Consider the following 21,902-nt stretch of genomic DNA (forward strand, 5'->3'; position numbering starts at 1 on the left):
CCGGAGAACCCCGAGCCTCACTCGATTGACCTCCTGGTTGAAGATCTTGTCCTGAACCACCTTGCCCCCTCTGGACTGAGCAAGTTCTTCGCAGTGGAGCGTGCCCATCGTGTTCCGGGCGGTAAGCCTAAACCGGACGCTCCTCCGAGGTATATCATCGCAAAACTTTTTCATTTCAGGGATCGTAATGCTATCCTGCAGGCATCGAGAGTGAACGGCACGGTGAAATTTGAAAATTCCACGGTTAATTTTTACCCGGACTTTACTCAGCTCGTTCAGAGACAAAGGATGGGTTTTCAGGGTGTTAAACGACGTCTCCGGGACTTAGGCTTGAAGTACGCGATGCTTTTCCCTACTAGGCTTTGTGTGGAATACGAGGACAGGACATTCTTTTTTGATCGGCCGGACAATGTGAGTGACTGGCTGGATTCCCTGCCTGGCCGAAACGACCGGACGGAGCACCACAGTGGTGCCGAGGGTGGTGAGCCTCTGCAGAAGTGATCTTTTGGCCCCTAATCTCCGAATACTATACATTGCTCCTCTGGGTTCTATTTCTTCTGTATAGTATGTTTTACTGTTGTTCCCTTCCGGGTGGCGGGAGGGACGGGCCTCTTTCCTCCTCCAGGGTTTTTTTGTAGAATGGGAATGTTAGGGCGACAGGCACACTGCATGTTGGGGTGGCTTTTTAGTCTACTGCAGGAGTGCAGGGAGGGGGGAGTTGTAACGGGAGTTGGTTGGGGGGTTGGTTGGGGTGTTGGTGTATGTGTTTTTCTTTCTCAAGGCGACGTTTTGGTTTCTTCTCTGCGTCAGGTGTCCTGCTCTTTGTGGGGTGACTCATGTATCACTTGTGGGGATGGGGGTAGTGGGTTGAAGTTAATATCATGGAACGTCAATGGAATGGGTGATCGCATAAAACGGGGTGTTGTACTGCAGTATCTGCGTCTCTTGTCTCCTGATGTGGTATTCTTGCAGGAGACGCATTTGGTGGGAAACATGTGTCATGCGATGAACAGGTGGGGCTATCGCTTGGTTGCACTCTACGGGTTCATCACTGGTTCCAGAGGGGTGGGTATTCTGGTTCGGTCTTCTCTCCCTCTGGAGATTGATAATATAATCCTCGATGACAGGGGGCGTTATGCAGGCCTCACTGGTAGGTGGGAGGGTAAGACTCTTTCATTGCTCACGGTATACATTCCCCCGGGTCTCCAGAGCTCTACCGTCTCGGATATTGGCCGGGTGCTGCTGGAGCTCCCTGATAGTATTCTCCTTATGGGTGGGGATTTTAATTCTGTGCTCTCTGGCAATATGGATAGCCACCCCCCCCCAGGGATCTTCCTAATTCCCAGTCATGGCTCAGTGGGTTCTTGGACACCTTTGGTCTGGTGGATTGCTGGAGGTTAATGCATCCAACGCAACGTCAGTACACCTTTCACTCCGGGGCTCATGGGAGTCTCTCCAGACTTGATTACATCCTTATGCTGGCTGCCCAGTCTTCCTCGGTCGGGGAGGTTAGACACTTGGCCCGGGGCATTTCGGATCATTCTCCATTGTGGCTTTGTATGGACACTGGGGTGCATGCTGCGGGGCGGATCGCCCCTATCAATCCTTGGTACCTGCGTAACCCCAAGACTCGTAACAGTCTGATAAAGACCCTGGAGCACTATTTTCTGGAGAAAAAGGGGTCCGTTTTATCCGCTGTGTCCCTGTGGGAAGCCTTTAAAACTGTTATTCGTGGACAGGCCCTATCTTTGATAGCTGAGACCAAGAGAGCTAGGAACCATGAGGTCGTGAGTCTGGAGGCGGAAATACTCAGGGAAACCAGAACCACGCAACCAAGCATGCCTCCTCAGAGCTACATATCTAGCCATAGATCTACCTACAGAATCTGCTGTGCCGTTGCCGACCTGATGGTGAATATGTCGATTTTACGACCATCCTGCATTGGCTGAAAATGTTCAATTCTAGGTCCTTCAGAGAAGGGAGTAGTTGGTCGACAGAATCCCAGAGGGCAAAAGAAGCCCTTCCAAACACATGGGATGAGTTTAAAGATCTTCAGGCCAAACTAGTGTACGCAAACAAATGTCTGCCACACGTCTCCACCCACCGAGACTTCCTGCTCGGTGGAAGCAAGGCAGGAGCATTCAAATTCAGCAAAGCTGAAGCTCCCTGCACAACAAGCCCTCTAGCCTTAGGGTGTTGAAAAAGACAAATAGGGTCATCTGCAGCAGGTCAATGACGGTGGGCAATGGCACGCTCAACAGTGACTCCTGATGTTGGCCTTGCCCATGTTCCCAGAAGAAAGTTAAATAGCAACTCCCCAAAAGGAATCAAAGGCTCAACCTCAGTGCCTCCTTGATGGAAGCTGGGTTTTGTGGCTTAGTATCAGTCAGTCAGTCAAAATCACTTTATTCGGTTATTCAAAACGATAAAAGCATGTTAAAATACCCATCACATAAAACAAAGTTTGCCACAAAATAAATCTCTAAAAATACAAACGGTAAGATATATAAATACATGATATAAAGGGGAGAAACAATTACACAGTAAAAAAAAAAGAGTGGACCTACATCGAATAAGGAAGAGCATTCTAAAAAATTAAAACAATGCAATATAAAATCCATGTGGGATGAAGATAGATGTGCATTTAAAAAATAAAGTCCCATAACCCCACTCTCTTATTATTTGCTTTTTTTCCTTGCTCTGACTGCTGCTACTAAAAAGCTAGCAATATTAAAATTTTTCCAAGGGCTATTCAGCATCTGCAGATATATTAGGGCTGGTCTGACCTGCAGAAAGTCTTTGTCCTTTAAGATTGGGAGATAAAACACTTGCGAATATGCAAATAGTGGTCGCAAAACAGGACAAAGTGCAAGGTATCTTGCCTTGAGACACTATCGCATGAGCAAGGTCCCAGATCCTCCATCTTACGCCAGCCCAAAGGTTCAGCCAAAAGAGAATCAAGGAAGTTGAACCTCAGTCTCGTCAAGAGAAAAGAGTGTTGAGGCTTAGTGACTATGTCCAAGTAGGGCTCCATAAAATAAGAGGTTTTAAAAATCTTGTGAGCATGGACAGTAGGTTTCAATAGTTCTGTGGCCTCTCTTTCTGCGGACGCTAAGCGTAAAAATGAGGTCTTAGCCTACACCAGATCTTTTTGACATATTATTTCTGGGTTATCAAATACCTCTGGGTGCCTAGCAAAGTTCCTGTGCTATTCACATGTGGGGAAATGTAAGAATAGTATTAAAACCCTCTCCTGTAATGGTTCAGCAATCTCGAGAGTTAAAGTTTTTACCTACCTAGGAGTGGTGTTCGATGATAAAGGTTCCTGGGTACCACAAATCACCAACAAGGTAGCGGCTGTGAGAAGATCGTCGGCTGATATTTTGGGTTTTGCAAAGCGATTGGGTGGGAAACCAGCTGAGGCTATATTGACCATCTATAGAGCCAAAACCTTAGCCATTGCAAGGTATGGGGCCTCGATATGGGGCTATAAAGATTCTGCCTTGATACAGAGAGAGGAAAATAGATTCTTGCGATCCCTTATGGGTCTCCCCCAATCTACACCAGCGTTTGCAGTACACATGGAACTGGGGCTGGGGTACATTGGAGATACCCTGTCTATGGCCCCACTTCTGTCATGGATCAGAACCTGGCTAAATCCCAATCTGTCTCTAAATCATGAAATCATTAGGGACTGTATGGGGAGGGACAAAGTGGCAGAGATACGGTGGCTGGCTTTTATTAAATCTACAGCAGGCTATCTGGGTCGACCTGAATTGTACACCAACCCTGAAAGCCTGACAAGAGAAGATATTAAATGGGTTAAAACACACTTTATAAAAAAGCGAGAAGCGGAAAGGGAATCGTGTGAAATCATGAAGCCAACTGTAAGGTCACATTATATGTTGATCACGTCAATGTCTATTCAATCATATTTGACGACTGTTACGAAACCATTCCATCGGTGGCTTCTTACAAAATTCCGTTTTAATCAGGTGCATTTTCTGTTGGGTACTTATGACAAGTGGTGTAAACCTCATGAGAATGTACCATGTAAATGTGACGATTTCTCTGACCAGGACTTACTGCATTTTGTGTTTTTTTGCCCCTTTTTTAAGACTGGCAGGGAAAAATTCATTAAGCCAATAATAAAGAACCAAGGGTTTAAGCAGATAAAACCTGCCTTGCTGTATCTACAACTCATGGAGTCTCCACTAGTCATGTTCGGGGTAGCAAACTTTTTGACTGCCTCTATTCGTTCCAGACAGAATAGACTTCGGACGATTTCAGCTTTACATTATGTAGATGTTGAGCAGTGCTAGTTGACTTAAATGATTAGTGTATTAAAAGAACTGCTGAGATCATCATTTTATGGGATTTTGTAAAGTTTGTAAAAATGTCCTCAAATCAGCAATTAGTCCCTACCGACCGCCACTGAATACTGTGTATATACTGAATTTTAATCTTTTTAACTTTTAAATTGTTTTTTAACTAATTACTGTTCTTGATATTCCAATGTATTTGTATAGCATACTTTTATGATTTTAAAATAATCGAATAAAGTGATTTTGACTCTGACTTCCTGTGCTATTCACATAACTCAGCCATAGGATACTGCTAGCCCCGTCTTGTGCAATACAGTCACAAATGAGCTCTTGATTTAGCATTGATTCTGGGTTACACCAGATCAAGATCCATTTGAGAAAAGGGGACATTTTAATCAAATCAGCCACACCGTGCATAAGCCATCAAGAAGTGGGTAATGACTGAGGTGTGGAATGGGGGGGGACTGGGAGCAAACTTTTTAAAAATTTGTTTTCCACAATTTGGAGCTCTGTACAGTTTTTATAGCCTCAGATTTCAAAACCATAGTTTGCATGGCAATACTCAGATTTATATATATTTAACATTGCCTGCACAGGTTTAGCACCCAGCCTTCAGGCGAAATAAAGTACGACACCAGTAGATCTTCCCATAGTGTTTCTATTCGCCCTCCTTTGCGGAGCCCATGAGCACCTGTCATCAAGTAGAACACCTACATACGGGAATGTAGTGACCCTAGTTATTTCATTACCCTCACAACCAAACATTTTAAGTTTACTTGGCTTTATTCCCATATTCATAGTGCGTGATTTGGAAAAAGTTCCATTTAGATCCAGAGAGCCCATAAAACCGGCAAAGGAGGTCAACAAATGCTGGAGCCCCACCGCTGTGCACGACAATTTGGCAGCGTCGTCTGCATAAAGTAATGCAGGGATCAGTCGGTTCCCCACACAAGGGATATCCTTAACGGCTCCGCACAACACCAAATCTATTTTATTGATATATAGGGTAAATAGCAAGGGAGCCAGAATACAGCCCTGTCTGACTCCTCTTATGATATCTACCTTAAGTTACCCTTTTGGTCAAACCTTACTACTGCCGAGAGATCCCTGTGCAGATCAGACAAGAAGTAAACGATATTTTTATCCATGCCCATTGCTAACAACAGGTTTCAGTGCTTAGATCTATTTACTCGGTCAAACGCTGAGGATAGATCCATGAAAGCGAGGTTGTGTCCCTTTCTTGGCTATTGTGTATTTTCCTATTAAAAGACAGAGGTTGAGGCACTGATCCAAAGTGCCTTGCCTTTCCTAAAGCTCTACTGATGGTTTGACAGGACATCACGTTCATTAATCCATCCAGTTAATTTGCTGCGACCCACTCTCCCCAACACCTTAACCGTAGAATCAATCAATGATATTGGCCTGTAACACCTTGGTTCCCCGCTCTCTCCTTTTTTTAAAAACTGGTACAATAATCAATGTGGACCGGGACTTTGGCATTCCCTGTTGGCATACCGTATTTAAAACATTGGCCAATATCTTTGCCCATAAAAGAATATCTAGCTTAAAGAGGTCGAGAGGGACCCCCCATCTGGCCCCAGAGCTTTATGGCTTGTAATTTGGGTTATTGCCGCAGTCACTTCTTGTTCTGAGAAGTTCAAGCTATATGCAGCAGTAAAACATGTGGGCCCTGTAGTTGCCTGATCGCGCTGGTCACCATACATATGTTTAAAAGGAGTAAACCAGAACTCTTTGGGAATATTGCACTTAGCAATGTTGCCCCAAACACCAGAGAAGAAAGGTCTGTTGATGAAATCCCAGAATGTTGCACTATTCTTAATCACCTCAACAGAAAACAGTTCATCCGAGGCTTCTTGTTTAATTTCCAATCTGCGTATATGCTGTGCCCGCTTGCACTCTGGCCTTGCCGTTGCCATTACATTTCTATCCTGTTGTGTTTGTTTCAGGGCACATAATAATTTCTGATGGGCAGCTGTGCAATTGTGATCAAACCACCTCTCTTCCTTGTGAATGCAATTTTTATTAGCGCGTCCAAACATCCACGAGGAGGAGCGGCGGAGAACGGAGACCTCACTATAGGTACTGTTGCGTACTAACGCATCACACCCACTTTTCGAGCCGGCTATCACACCCACTTTTCGAGCCGGTTACTCTACCGAGCACCCCGACCCCCCCCTCCGCCTTGGAGTTTCCCCTAAGGAATACATCCTGGTCTACTGTGATCATTCTTATACATCAGCTTCCTAGGAGTGACCTCATCTAGGATTGTCGCATGGACCTGACTTTTTTGTACTTGCCCTGATGAAATTCCCTAGGCACGAATGGGAATGAAACGCGTTGGCTGTGCCGTTGTATATGAAAATAAAGAACACATTTAGAATAAGAACAGAAGATCTACGCTTTTCTTTGGACTCTCTTAGAACATTGACTTCATTGAGTGCGCCTCTCTACTTCTCTATACTATTGCAATTTTTATTAGGTAGGGAGAGAGCACTGACTACCTGCTTACAGATCCTATCAAAAGCTGAGGCAATCACCACTCCTCTCTGGGAACTATCTTGACAAATGGCGATCTCGTTTCCTACAATATTTAACAAATCATTTAAAAAAAAGGTCAGGTACCACCTTGGCCCATTTCAATCTGCGACCATGATGCCTAGTTTTTATTATAGGGTCTGAGGCCCTAATCTCCACCACATCTGTAGCCTTTAGGCACTCTCTTAAACTGATATGAATAGGATTATGGTCGCTATAATGTGACCATTGCGCAGCATTATCCGCGACAAGGGAAATTAGAGTCGTGTTGACAAATATATGGTCAGTGGTGGAAAACATACCCCTGCCTTTATAGGAAGGGATGCCCACACCAACTTCTGCCGTTATTGGGAATGCCACCCCAAAGTCAGCTAGAACATCATCTAGATATCCCCCTTGAGAGGAATGTTCGAAGTGAGTGTCTAGGTTACTGCCTGGGCAGAATTCATCAAAGGCCTGGCACTTTTTACTGCACAAATGAATATTAAAATCACCTAGTAAAATAATCAAAAACTGGGTAACTTCCTTCCCCCTATATAGGTCTAAAAAGTGATTTAGGCAGGCAACAGGGTACCAGCAATCATGTTTGCTGATGATACCCTGTTGCTCTCCAAGTCGCCCAAGGGGATCCAGCGCATCCTGGATGGTTTCGTAGTATTCTGCAAGGAACATGGCCTTGAAATTAATACCTCGAAAACGAAATTTATGGCTTTCAATCCTCCTCGAAGTTTCAACTTCAGCCCTCATATAGGGACAAGCACACTGGAAAGGGTCCAAACGTTTGAGTACCTGGGAATAACACTCAATGGTAAGTTGACGTGGGGCCCTCACCAGGAGAAAGCGACACTGAAACTGACACAACATGCGGGGGGATACTAACACTGATGGGGAAAAACAGGTCATCCCTTAAACCGGTAGGCCCCCCACTACACATCTATAGGGCCCAGGCAAGCGGTGCTGCCACATATGGCAGCGAATTGTGGGGGCACGCTGTATCCCAAGGAATACTAAAGGAAGAGAATAGATTTATTAGGTGTTTAGTAGGACTACCCCCCAGTACACCCTTGGTCCCACTTAGAATGGATCTAGGAATTAGACCACTAGATGAAGAACTGGCACTGCGACCCCTGATTTACTGGCGTAGGCTGTGGGCGGTGCCAGAACTGATTAGTTATAGGCAGGAGCTTCAGGAGGTGCTCAGCATTCCCCATTCAGGGAACATTCTGTGGCTGAAATACGTGAGGAAAAGCTTGGAGGACTTGGGACTACACACCCTCTGGACGGATCCATTGTCTGTTTGCACTTTGACTTCGAACAAGACTATTGCCAAGGTGTATCACGGACACAAAAGAGCGGCACTTTTGGCCCGGCCCAACTTGGGAACACTAACGGAGTCATTCTTAACTATTAAGGATAACTACAGTTTGGAATTGGCACTTGACAAAATCTACCCTGTGCTACTAAGGAAGCTGTATCTCCAATGGAGGCATGGGTCTCTCCCAATCTGTACTTTTACATCAAAATGGAACGAGGTGGTATCCCCTCGATGCCCCGCATGCAGGGTGACAGATGAAACAGAGCCGCATCTGATGTTCTTTTGCCCAGTATACAGAGAGGCACGGAAAAAGTGGATTATACCAATTTGTAGGAACTTGGGCTTTACAAAGTGCACGGAGGCCCTGAGAATTCTCAAAGTTGACCTGTCGGAATTTATTGTGTTCGCTGTAGTTAAGTATCTTAATGCCGTCTGGCACTACAGAAGACAGTGTCTGAAACTGGCCCACTAATTCCGACTAGACTGGTGAAAGACCCTTTGTACATGATTGACCTTAGAACTCTCGTGTTCCTGATGTTTAAACCATTAGCATTTTAAACTTTTAAGTCCATTTTTACCAAGGCTTTAAACTTGTATTGTATGTATCTTTTATGAAGTTCATCTTTGAAATAAAGATTGATAAAGTAAAGTAAAGATTTAGGCTTCATAAGTGTTCATTTGTAGATGCCTTTTCGAACGAATTATAGAAGTTAAGGACAATTATCTTCTCGGCATGTGCAGGGTTAATCTCATCCGCTAAACAATTTGCAGACCCTGTGTACAGTTTATGGAGACTGCCCCTCACTTTTAAAGAAATCAATGTTAATAGGCGCCCCTCGAGCAGCCTGCAACCGACTGTTGCGCTGCCTCCATATAAGTTGTGTACCCGTCCAACCAAATTAAGTTTTCAGACTCCCAAATTTCTTGCAATCCCAAGATTTCATATTTCCTCACCAAGCTAAGCCACTCGGGGTCATCACACTAGTTCTTGAGACCTGCTAAATTCCAAAATAAAATATTAAAAATTTCTGTCCCTCTTTCTGCTGCCCTTATAGGGGTACACAAGCTAGTCGGGTCGAGTCTGAACCAGTGTAGGGGTATGAGTTAATAGTCAATCGTTGGCAGATAACTGGCTCAGAGGGGCAAATCTATTGGCCAATTCTAATGTGTTCCCTGGTGGTCTAAGACCTGGGACTGCCCCAAATGTTGACAGACTTGTAGGGTGGGGTTTGGTCTGATTGGGCAAGCTATTCTGTCTTAGCCAGCGCGTGGTACCCAGCCCTATGTGAGTCCTTGTTGGGAGATAACCACGCAGAGAAATAGAATTCTCAGCTAGATTTCTCACAGGTGGGCGATAAAACAATCCCAGCGGAAGCGCTTTAATCTCACCCAAACCAAATTTACCATGCTCTTTAAACAATAGCTACATTAGCCTGGTTAAAGTTGACGAAGATGCAATCTCCTAACTGGCTTTACACCCTGTCCAACCCACCCCATTCGCCTAGCCATAAAAATGTGTTATGCTGCTTTAACTCCATCACCCAGCAACCTTGAGCACCAACATGTACTTTTGCAAATCAGTTCAACAGGTGTCTTGTTTATGTTGTCTTTAAGAAATGGGACCCCTACTAACACAGCTGACAGGGTGGAAGCCTCCGGGTGCAAGTGGAGCCTGCATTTATGTCCCTGTCCACGTGAAGACTGCTTATTCCTTAGTGGAATGCACCCACTCTAGGGGCCTGTGTTCGACCTCATGGTCACTGGTTTAAATCCTGGTGGGTCCACTCAGCCTTTCATCAATCTGAGGTCGATAACATGAGTACCATTGAGTTGGGTAACAATAAACATCTGTTATTCAGCGCCTTGAGACCATAGCTTGGTTGATATGTGTGCTTTAACAAATACACATTATGTAATGGAGCAAATCCAACAAGGGGTCAGAGGGCAGAGTCACCACAGGATGATGCAACTAACATTTCAGCAGCCCTAGCAATGACCCCAGCAAATTCTGCACTAGCCTCTGTCGCTATTCTAGGAGGTGAAAGTAAATTGTAGGTAGGGGACGGTTGAAAACAAACATCCCCCCCCAAAAGCCCAAAAACCTCCTGCCTGAGGCTGGCCAAAAGCCTCAAAGCTTTCAACCCCAGCATTATCTGCAGACTCTTCCTGCAACACTGGGGAAATGGCAACCACAGTGGACTCATCCTCAATTTGGAGAGAAGATGGAGCAGAAGCTTCAGTGGCAATAAACTGCGTCTCCGATGCTGACCATCGTTGAAACGGCATTGTTTCGACGTCCGTCACTAAGGGTGTCTCCACAGAACAGCGACAAGATGGCAACCTAAAGACGTCCACTACTAAGGTGCCTTCGGCGTCACACAGCTTCGAGGTGGTGACAAGTCCCCTTCTGCGGACGCCACCGACGTCATAACAGGAAGCCACACCGGGCTGTTTCCCAACATCTTAGCAACTCCTGGTGGCGAACTACCGATCAGAATACCTTCCACCTCTGAGAGGCCCAAAGGCACACCAGGGAGAGGTGTTGACCCAAAAAGGGCTTGTAAAGCTTGGAAATATACTTCCATTTAGGCCATAGTCGTTCCCTAACCAGGATATGGCAGAAAACTGGGAGTCAACTCATGTACAACTGCCTCATGTACGGACCAGGAGGAACTGGCACCAGCGCTCGGCCTTCGTGAGGCCAAAGGCCTCATTGACTTTGTCGAAATAAGGTAAATCGCATCGAAGTTACCAAGCGATGCCCACGGAACAGCTCCGCGACCTGCCCAGGGCAGGAGCCTTAGAACGGGATCGATATCGGCGCTGCTTGGACTTCGAACGGGACAGCCGAGCCGACAGAAACTTCATTCAACGTTCCCGTAACGACTTGGGCTTCAGCCACTTACAAGCGTCTCACTCCTCAGAGTCGTGATGCTCGCCCAAGCACCACATGCAAATGGTATGCGGATCCGTCACCGACATATGACGCGTACAGGTCTCGCAAGTTTTAAAGCCCGAAGGCATCGGCACACTGTCCCAGAAGCGAAAGGCATCGAGAAGGCCCAAAAAATAAAGAGGTCTGAGGAACTGCTTTTCCTGGATCCAGGTATCACCACAGAAAAGAAGACAACTGACGTTGGTGTGCCGGAGGGGACTTATGTGGCTCCACTGACGTCATATCCTTAGACGCTGTCACTACAGAGCCGTACAGCGCCATCTCTAGGTTTGCAAAAGTACTGCTGAAAAATCTCTGGATGCAGACTAGAGCCTGGGGAAATTCTAAGTTAAGGAATCTGCGGCTAGATGTTTCTCTTAGATAGGCACAAAGTAAAATCTGCTTGTACAGCAAACTGAGTTTTAAGTGTTAGATCCTGGCAAAGTGGAAATATGCAAACCTTACCAAAGCATTTCCTCTTCCTCCAGGTCAATGAACACATATACACAAAACTACTTCGACAAGAAATTCTCACGCATTATCGGCTTTCTTTGAGTGTGCGCCCCCAGTCTCTAGAGAATTGTTACTAAATGAAGTATTAGTCCGTTCTCTAAAAAATGCGCTTTTTGCTGACCTCCCCAGGGCCAGTTGCATGACTTTTTTCCCCATCAGAGAGCAATTGGGCTCTCAAGATTCAACTCAGTTTGCATACTTCATTACTAGCCTGGCTATTGAATAATGTAATGTTCCTTCTGGAGACTTGCTAGTACATCACGTTTCATCGATTGATCTTACTTAAACAAGAAAATGTCCTATTTTGATTGGTTTTTATTTTAACCATACATCTACACGAGTGCATCACAGTAATTTAGAATACTCTTTCAGTACACGGTTACAGTGTTTCACAGAGTGCCTCACTAAGTGTTTCAACCTGCTTATTGTTTGAGATACTTACTCAATCCTGTAAACATTTTTCTTTCTGTAATGTGTATTGTCGTTATTTTCTTATATGCATAGATGGTCTTCCTTTTTCAGCCTTGAAAGACCCTAGGTTCACTCACCTTCATAGGGTGAAACACATGTTGGTAAAAACTTCAAACTAGTTTCTTTTAAAGGATTATGCTGCACATCTTAAAACAGCGTCGATTGACTTGAATATATTATAGACACCAAAGAATACATGTGTATATATAAAATTGGGTACAAAACAATGTATCGTTGCATTATGATTTAGATTTGAAGTTCTTGAAGAATCAAATTCAGTATCAATTCGTAATATTTGTTATATATTTTCATCTTGCCTGTCCCTCAAAATATGCATATACACCCTCAATTGGTGACCAGTTAGTATCTATGCCAAGTCAGGCCAGATTAACCTTGAAGATCCAATCCTTGTACCATCCTCTGACGTCATCTGGAAATCATATATGGACCTATATTCTTAAGACTTATACAGCTTCTTTTTTTCTAGGAGGTGTTGATTTAATATTCCTTAAGAGGGTGAAGGTTTTGCCTCATTTTCCTCCAAATGGGCTTTGAATACCCATACCATAAGAAACTATTAATCAAATGTTGTAATAAGGTTACTGTTGGCCTATTTCCTTCCTTTCCTCATATTGCATTTTGTTCGTCTTATATTTTAAAAATCAATAATTTTCAAACAGTTTTTGTAAAAATATTCTGCACTAAAAGGAACTAAGATTGTGAAGAGAGAATGTAACATATTAGGTGGAAAATATAGATATGCAATAGAGAAGATTCTGTTATAGCAGAAAAAAAGGTAATAAGGAGTCTTATGTTGGGGACTGGTGGTAGGGGTGGGGCTAGGTGCATTTAAATCAACCTCTACACTTGGACCTTTCCTTTTATGCATCTTTTCCAAAAGGGTAATTCCACTTTTGATGTGGCACGGTACCTAACCAGTCAGGCTAAAGGGCGACCCATGTGAAACAGAACTAAGTAAATATTATGAGGCTGGGTGTTGAAAAATATAGATGCGCAGGTAGAAGGATGCAACATATTACCAATAAACTAAAATACTTCATGCCAGATCAATACATTCAAGCATAGGCAAGATAAAAAAAGCACTTCAATAAATATAGGTTTCCTGTTTCGGTTCATACCAATTACATTTGATTGATGAGCATCACGTTTCACAATGCCTGTTAGCACCATATTAACAATTTAGCCATACCTCTTCTGCTGGCAGAGATGATGAGATGCTTTGCCTGCTCAGAGATCCACTTTCACCTACTACTATCAACTCAACAGTATTATCAGGTGCTTCATTTAAGTGCTCTTGGATGGATTCACATGGACTACTTAGACCATTACTTTCCCGTTCAGTTTCAACACCCAAAGATAATTCAGGCAGTTTAGACAGTGCTGGGTGGGCATTCAAAAGACTGGGTTCTTCCAATGCACAATTCTCTTTGCCAAGATTCGCATTCATTGGATTATGTAGCTTAAAACCAGGATATTGGTGCTTGAGTTGATCAACTGTTGAATTTTCCAAAATACGGTCATTTGCTATGTCTTTCTGTGGTTGAAACTGTAGGTCATTAGCTAAGCGGTGGAAAGGTTCCTGTTGCAGTGGCTTTCGTGGGCCAAGTTCAGAAGTAGAATTTGGCTGTGTAATAGCAGTCTGAAAAGACGATGCTCCCAGATGTTGAAATAATTGCTGGTGCTGGAGAATTCTTGGACCTCCAGGAGTTTGGGTCACCATTACTGGCACATTTACCTTATACATGTGTCCTAAAACGAAAACAATTACAGCTTAAAACATAAAACAACTCATTTCAAACAAAGGCAATTAAAATCAAACATAGTGGATATCGATAATTTTGTAAAGGTATTTGAGAAGCTGCACTGCAAAAGATTACTTTCCAGAGTCTTTCAAATAGGGTCTAACAATGCGATCATGAGTGGCTCTAACTCGAATCCTGACAATGCAGAAGCAATGCCTGTAGTGACAAAAAGAATAGAATAACTATGTGGGATAAATTATTAAGCTGAAAAAGTAATCAGTGATAGCACTTTGCAGATGTAAAATAGATCCTATTCATTGCAATTAAAGAATTCACAAGGAGGGACACTGATAGACAAAACAACAAATATCAAGTGTTTCGGAAAGAGATAGAACAGTCTCCTAAATAGACAACCTACTCGTCTGGTGGAGTAGGTAGGAAGATAATGCAAACAGGTAACACCCTGCAGGCTGCAAGAGTCACCATCAAGGTCAATTGACCATTCTCCAAAATGTGAGCTCATAATATCTGGGTAGATTTTACAGCAACAGAATAGAAAATATGGAGTATCAGGCTGATGTACCAACACCAAAAAAGTTCAAGACCTTAGACCTATCTTCTTCTTACTTCTGAAAATATATAAATAAAAACACATGGTACTCTGAAAAAGAGGTGTCCTGGAGCAAAGATCCAAAAGGTGAGCAGAAGGAAATTAGGACTGCTGAAAAAGCCAGGTTTTCAAGTACTTTGTTAATGCAGGGTTATTGGATACAGACCTCAAGAAGAGAGGGAGAGAATTCCACAGCTTGGCAGTGCAATAGCGGAAGGAGTGGCCCTCAATTCAGCTTCTCCCTAGCTTCAGTACCTGTAGATATATAGAGCCAGAGGAGTTCATGCCAAATGCTGGCCTATAAAGGCAAGACTTTACTGGATAGATAAATCGGACCAATGCCCTTGATGGCTGTTAGATCTGGGGGTCTCTATTTGGACAAAGGTGAACACCATTGCCAACTAGAGACCCCCAGATCTAACAGCCTGTCAGACCCTAGTATAGTGCACCATGTGTGCCCAGGGCTTGTAAATCAAATGCTGCTGGTGGGCTTTCAGCACTGGTTGTGCCACCCACAGAAGCAGCTTGTAAAGTGTGTCTCAGGCCTGCCATTGCAAGGCCTGTGTGCAGTCTAGCACTACCATATCGACATGGCCAAGTGCACCCACTTGCCAGTCCCTAAACCTTCCCTTTGCTTCATTTTAGACACACCTATGGTAGGTCCAAGGGCAGGGTGCATTGTAAGTATAAGGTAGGTCATGCTCTGATGAATGGAGCATATTATAATAGTGAATTACAGCCATTTTCATTTTTCACTATTGAAGGCTACCTGTTTTCATAGACCAGAATGGGCAGTTATATTATTACATCCTTATAATCCTAACTGACTAAGGGAAAATGGTAGAAATTCGAATTTAGTATGCCTGAACTCAGAATAATAAAATACATCTTTTAGTAACGTTCATTTTAATATTCTGTGTTTGCAAATACCACTTTAAGAAAGTAGGTATTTGCTTGCCTAACCATTTGAGCCTGCCTCTGCTGGGTTGTGTATTCCTTGTCTGGGTTTGTGAGTGTCAGGGCTGGGGAATTCCAGGAGACAGGCTGGGGCAGCCCAGTGGTGAATAGAGCGATCTGCATCTAGATGGGAGGGAGGAGTTGTACCTGGGACCTGAATAGGGCTGGGCCTTCCCTCTACAATGCTGCCTCCACCTCCTGAGGCTTGACTGATGTCTCTGCCCTGCACTGTGAAGGGAGAGGAGAAATCATGTCAACAGAGGGCTCCAGAGCTGTATCTTCCCTCCCCTGTGCTGGCTCCACCTCCTGTGGGGCGGCTGATGTCTCTGCCCTGCACAGTGAAAGGAAGAAGAGTCATGTAAATAAAGTGCTCGGGAACTGGTTTGAACTAGGCAGAGGTCTCTCTGCCTTCAGAGAACAAAGGATTTTGGGGTATAAATATTGGGACCCTGATCCCAAAAAATTAGACCCATTCTGGACAAGAAACCTTTCTGCCAAGGAGAAGAACCAAGGAAGCTGCAGGAGTTGTACTGCCCCTCTGCCAGTGTGCTGTCTGCCGAGTTGGCCTACAGTGGTTGCTTCATTGCCAAGGGAAAGGAGAAGGAGCTTTGTAAGGACTTTCATCTACAGAATATTCTCCAGGGGCTTGAACTGTGCTTGCCTCCTGCTGAAGTCTCAGGGACAAAAGACTTCACCTCCAGCTCTCGCCTGAATTTCCTTGCTGGGAATTCTGACTCCAGTCACTTGCGTACCGCTGGAAGCGCGACGCATCGAGAAGAAGCGTGTCTCAGCCGCAGCTAAAATCATCGCAATGCCGGAGAAGCGAGCCTTCGTTGCATCTCCCTGGAAGCGTGTGTTCATTGAAGCTACCTGCTGTTGCATCCCCGGAGAAGCGTGACGCCTTTGAGAGAGTCGCCATCGCATCACCGGAGAAGCGTGTGGCAAGGCCTGTCACGGCTCCAAAGTACAGAGTTGTCGCAAGGCTGCCAGGGCGTCATCGCATCGCCGCATCAAGGGCGCCATCTTCTCGCATCGCAACCGGATCATCGTATCGCATCAAGGCGCCATCTTGAGCATCGCAACGGGCCCGCAGGCCGAGAATCTACGCATCACCTCCGCACCGGTAAGGCTCATGACGAGTCCCCTACTCTGCGCAAGCATTGAGGAAGGACGCAACCGTTCCCCCGGGTCCCAGACCGACACATCTCCCCTTTTGCAAGCCTTTTGTTCACTTTGCGTTACGCAACCAGGTACTTTGTTGAAAACTTTGTTGCATTTACCAACAACTTGAACTAAGAGACTTTAATCATCTTTTAAGTAATCTTAAGTGTAGTATTGTGGATTTTTGTTGTTTGAGGTCTTGTGTTTGAGTCTATATAAAGAATACTTATTTTTTATAAAACCTGTGTTGTGTCCATCTGTAGTGTTTTCACTGTAATACTGTGTATATTCACAAATGCTTCACACACTGCCTCTGAGATAAGCCTGTCTGCTCGTGCCAAGCTACCAAGGGGGTGAAGCAGGGGTTATTAAGGAGTGTAATCCCTTATCCTGACTTAGAAAAAAAAGGTGATAACCATTGCCAACTAGAGACCCCCAGATCTAACAATGGGTTTGTATAGACCAGGCAGAGAGCTTTGGAATCACATATCGGAAGAACTGGCATCCTGTGTAACATATGGAAGAAACGTCTAACAGCCTGATTCATCATTCTCCCGTTTTGCGAACCCCTAATAGCGATTCATAGCGAATCGCTATTAAGGACTCGCAAAACGGGATTCATGTAGAAATTGCATAAAGAAATGCGATTCCTACATAATCCTTATTTGCGATTAGCAAATTGCTAATCGCAAATAAGGAATAACTCGCCATTCATTCCTATGGGCCTAAAGGCCTATAGGAATGAATGGGGAGTATTCCTTATTTGCGATTAGCAATTAGCTAATCGCAAATAAGATAGCGATTTGAAGGGTGCCAGGGGTGTCCAAAGGACACCCTGTAGCACCCCTCAAATGAAATATTACACAGGTGTTGTACACACACATGTCCAAAGGACATGTGTATGTGTAACATGCAACTCAGAAAAATGCATTTAAAAGCATTTTTCTGAGTTTTCGCAATTTACCACGAGGTCTGCCCTAGCGGTAAATTGCGGCCAGAAATTGTGAATTCGCAAAACAAAATTGGATGATGAATTGCATTTAAGGAATCTCAAATAGAGATTCCTTAAATGTAATTCCTCGCAAAATTGCGAGATCGCAATTAGCGATTTTTGCATTTGGGATGATGAATCCCAAATGCAAAAATCGCACTCGCAAAGGGTCAGATTCTGAGAATCTGGCCCTTTGCGAGCCGATTTCGGCTTCATGAATAAGGCTGTAAGAGTTGTCCTCAAAAAATTATTACGGATTGCATGAGTCATCACATTTTGGTCTATCTGCAATCTCTTCAGAAGTAAAGCAGGAATGCCCAGGTATAGGCAGTTGGCATCATTCAATTGTGAAGAGATCAGGCCTGACTATTTATTTTGCATACAGTCACAGGCAGATTGGAAATATTTTACAGATGGATCGCAGTAATGCAAACATTTGACCTAAAGCACAAGTTACTTACCTTCGGAAACAATATATCTTTAAGAAACATTAGTTAGTTAGATTCCTTACCTTAGAATAACCCCCAGGCGCCTGAATCCAGAAAGTTTTCATCAGCAGTACCCCTGCACGTCAGTAGGCGTCGTCTGCGGCTCCGCGTCAGAGTACTTAGACGCTGCCCTCGCGCGCTGACGTTGGTTCTGTACATAGCTTTCCGCGCCAGGAACGCAGAGCCATGCAAGAAACCGACACTGGTGCCGTGAAACAAGGGCCCTGAAAGGCATGTCCTTAACCCTAGATATCCGTTCGCAGAAACGGGGAGGATGGGTGGGGCGGTAAGGTATCTAAATAATGTTTCTTACAGATATATTGTTACCAAAGGTAAGTAACTTGTGCATCTGAAAGAAACACGTTAGTTAGATTCCTTACCTTAGAATAGATACCCCAGCGATACCAACCCTGGTGATGGGTCTGCGAACAAAGATCACACCAGAGAGTCCTGGAGAACCGAACGGCCAAAGAAGCCATCCTTACGGACTTGGCTGTCGAGGCAGTAGTGCTTGGCAAACGTGTGCAGCGAGGCCCACATAGCTGCCTGACAAATGTCCTGCAAAGGAACTCCCCGTTCGAGGGCAGTAGTAGCCGCCGTGGCCAGAGTGGAATGGGCTCGCAGCCCCTCAGGAGGATCCTTTTTAGCCAAGGAATAACAGACCTTGATGCACAAAACGACCCACCGAGAGATGGTCCGTTTGTGCACCGCCCGTCCCTTCTTAGCGCCCAAATAGGCAACAAAAAGTTGGTCGTCCACCCGGAATGGTTGTGTGCGGTTAAGGTAAAAGCAAAGCGCACGTTTTGGGACCAGACGGTGGAGCCTCTCTTTCTCTTTCGAAGGATGCGGAGGCGGAAAGAAGGTGGGCATGGTAATGGTCAGGCCGATGTGAAAGGCAGTAACAACCTTGAGTAGAAAAGAAGGACGAGTCCTCAGAACAACTTTGTCCGGATGGACAGAGAGGAAGGGAGATTTAGAAGAAAGAGCCTGGAGCTCACTGTTCTGGCAGAAGTGATGGCAACCAGGAAAGCAGCTTTGAGAGTCAGAAGACTAAGAGGACGGTGGTGGAGTAGCTCAAAACGAGGACACATCAGATAGGTTAACATCAGATTCAAGTCCCACTGAGGCATTACGAAGGGAACAGGAGAAAACATTTCAGTAATGCCTTTCAAGTACCTATTTACAACAGGGGACTTAAAGAGAGAAGGCTGATCAGGAAGCCTCAAGAAGGCTGAAGAAAACAAGTTACTTACCTGTAACTTTGGTTCCCCAGTATTGGTAACTTTCATAGATTCCCATGCTTTGTATCATTCCCCGTCGTCGGAATGGGAGCCTCGGTAATTAGTAAAAAACTATAGTAGTAAGCACAAAGTGAAAAATAGGCCTAGGCCTCATCTCATTTTGTAGCTTATCCACCTCTTTTTGTAAAAGAGACCAAATTTCTGCAGCAGCCAATCAGAGCAGCCTCACCCCATAGAACCTTCCTGAGAGAAGCTCAGAGCCTCAGATTTTCGAAGCCGTTGTATACAGCTATCCACCAAGATCAGAAGAGTGAGCTTTCCCAGGGGAGGCGGGTGGGCGCATGGGAATCTATGAAAGTTACCAATACTGGGGAACCAAAGTTACAGGTAAGTAACTTGTTTTCTTGCCCCAGTATTGGAACTTTCATAGATTCCCATGCTTTGTATCAGAGTAACTAGCAGTAAAGAAAAACATATTTTGCCATACCTGAACCTGAAAATGTGACACATATCTGTAAACAACAGCAGAACACATAGGATCATGAAATATGACAATAATGCAGTATACAAAATATGCAATAGGAAGGCGGGATAGAAGGAAAGCTCACCGACTTATTGGAAAAGATTCCTCAGGACTGCTTGGCCCACTGCTGCATCCTCCTTCACAGAAGAATCCAGACAATAGTGGCGGGTAAAGGTGTGGACACTGCTCCACGTTGCTGCCCTGCAAATGTCCTTGAGAGGGACACCTGCGAATAACGCCGCAGAGGAAGCCATGGATCTGGTAGAATGAGCACGAACTGCTCGCTGTAGAGGTTTCCCAGCCGCCTGGTGACAAAATTGTATAGCACTGGAAATCCAACGGGAAATACAAGCCTTAGAAACTGCACAACCTTTGCGTGGAGCACTGAAGGAAACAAAAAGCTGTGAAGATTTCCTGAACTGCTTCGTTCGCTCCAGGTAGAATTTCAGGCATCTGTGAATGTCCAGAGAGTGCAGAGTTCTTTCCGCAGGTGAAGAAGGCTTTGGAAAAAATGGTTTCAAGACCACGGGTTCATTCAGGTGGAATTCCGAAGGAACTTTCGGGATAAATTTAGGATTCGTCCGTAGAATCAGCACATTATTTTTAAACTGGAGAAATGGTTCCTCAATCGTGAAAGCCTGGATCTCACTTACTCTGCGAGCCGATGTCAGGGCCAAGAGAAGAGCCACTTTCCAGGAAAGAAACTTAAGGTCAGACTTATGCACCGGTTCAAAAGGGGCTTTCATGAGGGATGACAAAACCAGATTCAAGTGCCAGGTCGGAGGAGGTGGCCGGACTGGAGGGAAGACCCTGAATAAACCTTTCAGGAATTGTTTGACAATCCTTGCCGACCATAGGGAAGGCCCTGAAGATGAACGTCGGAATCTAGAGATAGCTGCCAGATGGACCTTTATCGATGATGGAGCCAATCCCGATTTCGCCAATGAAAGAATGTAAGGCAAGAGCTTGTGTGGAGAAGAAGTATACGGGTGTAAACCTTCCTTCTGGCACCAAACACAGAATCTCTTCCATTTGGCTCGATAGGCCTTGTTGGTACTAGGGGCTCGAGCCTGAGCCAGAATGTCTCTACATTCCCTTGAGAGATCTAAACCCTGGAACTCTCTGAACTCAGGAGCCACGCTGTCAATCTCAGTGACTGCAAGTCCGGATGTAGAACCTGACCTTGAGACATTGTTAGCAAAGTTGGAACAGGATGTAGGAGAACTGGCTGGTCCTGGGAGAGGAGAAGAAGCTCCGAGTACCAAACTTGTCTGGGCCATGCCGGAGCGATCAGAATCATCCTGCATGGTTCCACCTGGAGTTTGCTGATCAACTTCGGAATCAGTGGAATGGGAGGAAAGGCGTAAACAAAGGCGCCTGACCAGGCAATCAAAAGCGCATTCCCCAAGGATTCCCGATGGTGAACCCTGCTTGCGAAGGACCGGCATTTGGCGTTCTGGGGAGTCGCAAACAGGTCGATGGATGGTGTCCCCCATCGAGCAAAGAGTTCCTCCAGAACGGTCTGATCCAGTTCCCACTCGTGAGAGACTGTCCTCTGACGACTCAAAGCGTCCGCCTTGACATTGAGTGTCCCCGCTAGATGTTCCGCTGAGAGGGAGACGTTGTTCTGTATTAACCAATTCCAAAGCGTTTGGGCTTCCTTGGAGAGGGTGGAGGATCTTGTGCCACCCTGTTTGTTTATGTAGTGCATGGCCGTAGTGTTGTCCGTACGAACCAGCACTGCCCTGTTTTGCACCCTTGGAAGAAAAGCTTGAAGAGCCAAGCGGATAGCGAGAAGTTCCAGGAGGTTGATATGGAACTTGCGTTGCCCTGGACTCCAGTGACCGCTGACCTTTAGCTCCTGGAGGACCGCTCCCCATCCTTCCATGGAAGCGTCCGTTGTTACAATCAGGGGAGAAGGAGGCAGGAGGAACGATAATCCCTTGGAAAGATTGCCTTTTTCCAGCCACCAGCTGCTTGCTTTTCTCATTTCTTTGGTAACGACCACCTTGTCGTCGAAGGATCCTGTGACCTGCCGCCACTGTCTGTCCAG

The 21,902-nt window shown here is 45.1% G+C and overlaps 1 protein-coding gene across 1 annotated transcript in view; it reads right to left on the reverse strand.

Annotated features, from left to right (window-relative positions):
* GTF2A1L (general transcription factor IIA subunit 1 like) overlaps positions 1-21,902 on the reverse strand; it is an 871,572-nt gene that overhangs the window by 559,480 nt on the left and 290,190 nt on the right. The window contains exon 5 of the mRNA XM_086927762.1: positions 13,326-13,885. Coding sequence (XP_086783888.1) covers positions 13,326-13,885 — 560 coding nt within the window. The remainder of the gene's footprint in view (positions 1-13,325; positions 13,886-21,902) is intronic.

Source organism: Lissotriton vulgaris, chromosome 6 (genome assembly GCF_964263255.1).
Source record: "Lissotriton vulgaris chromosome 6, aLisVul1.2, whole genome shotgun sequence".
Lineage (NCBI taxonomy): Eukaryota > Metazoa > Chordata > Amphibia > Caudata > Salamandridae > Lissotriton > Lissotriton vulgaris.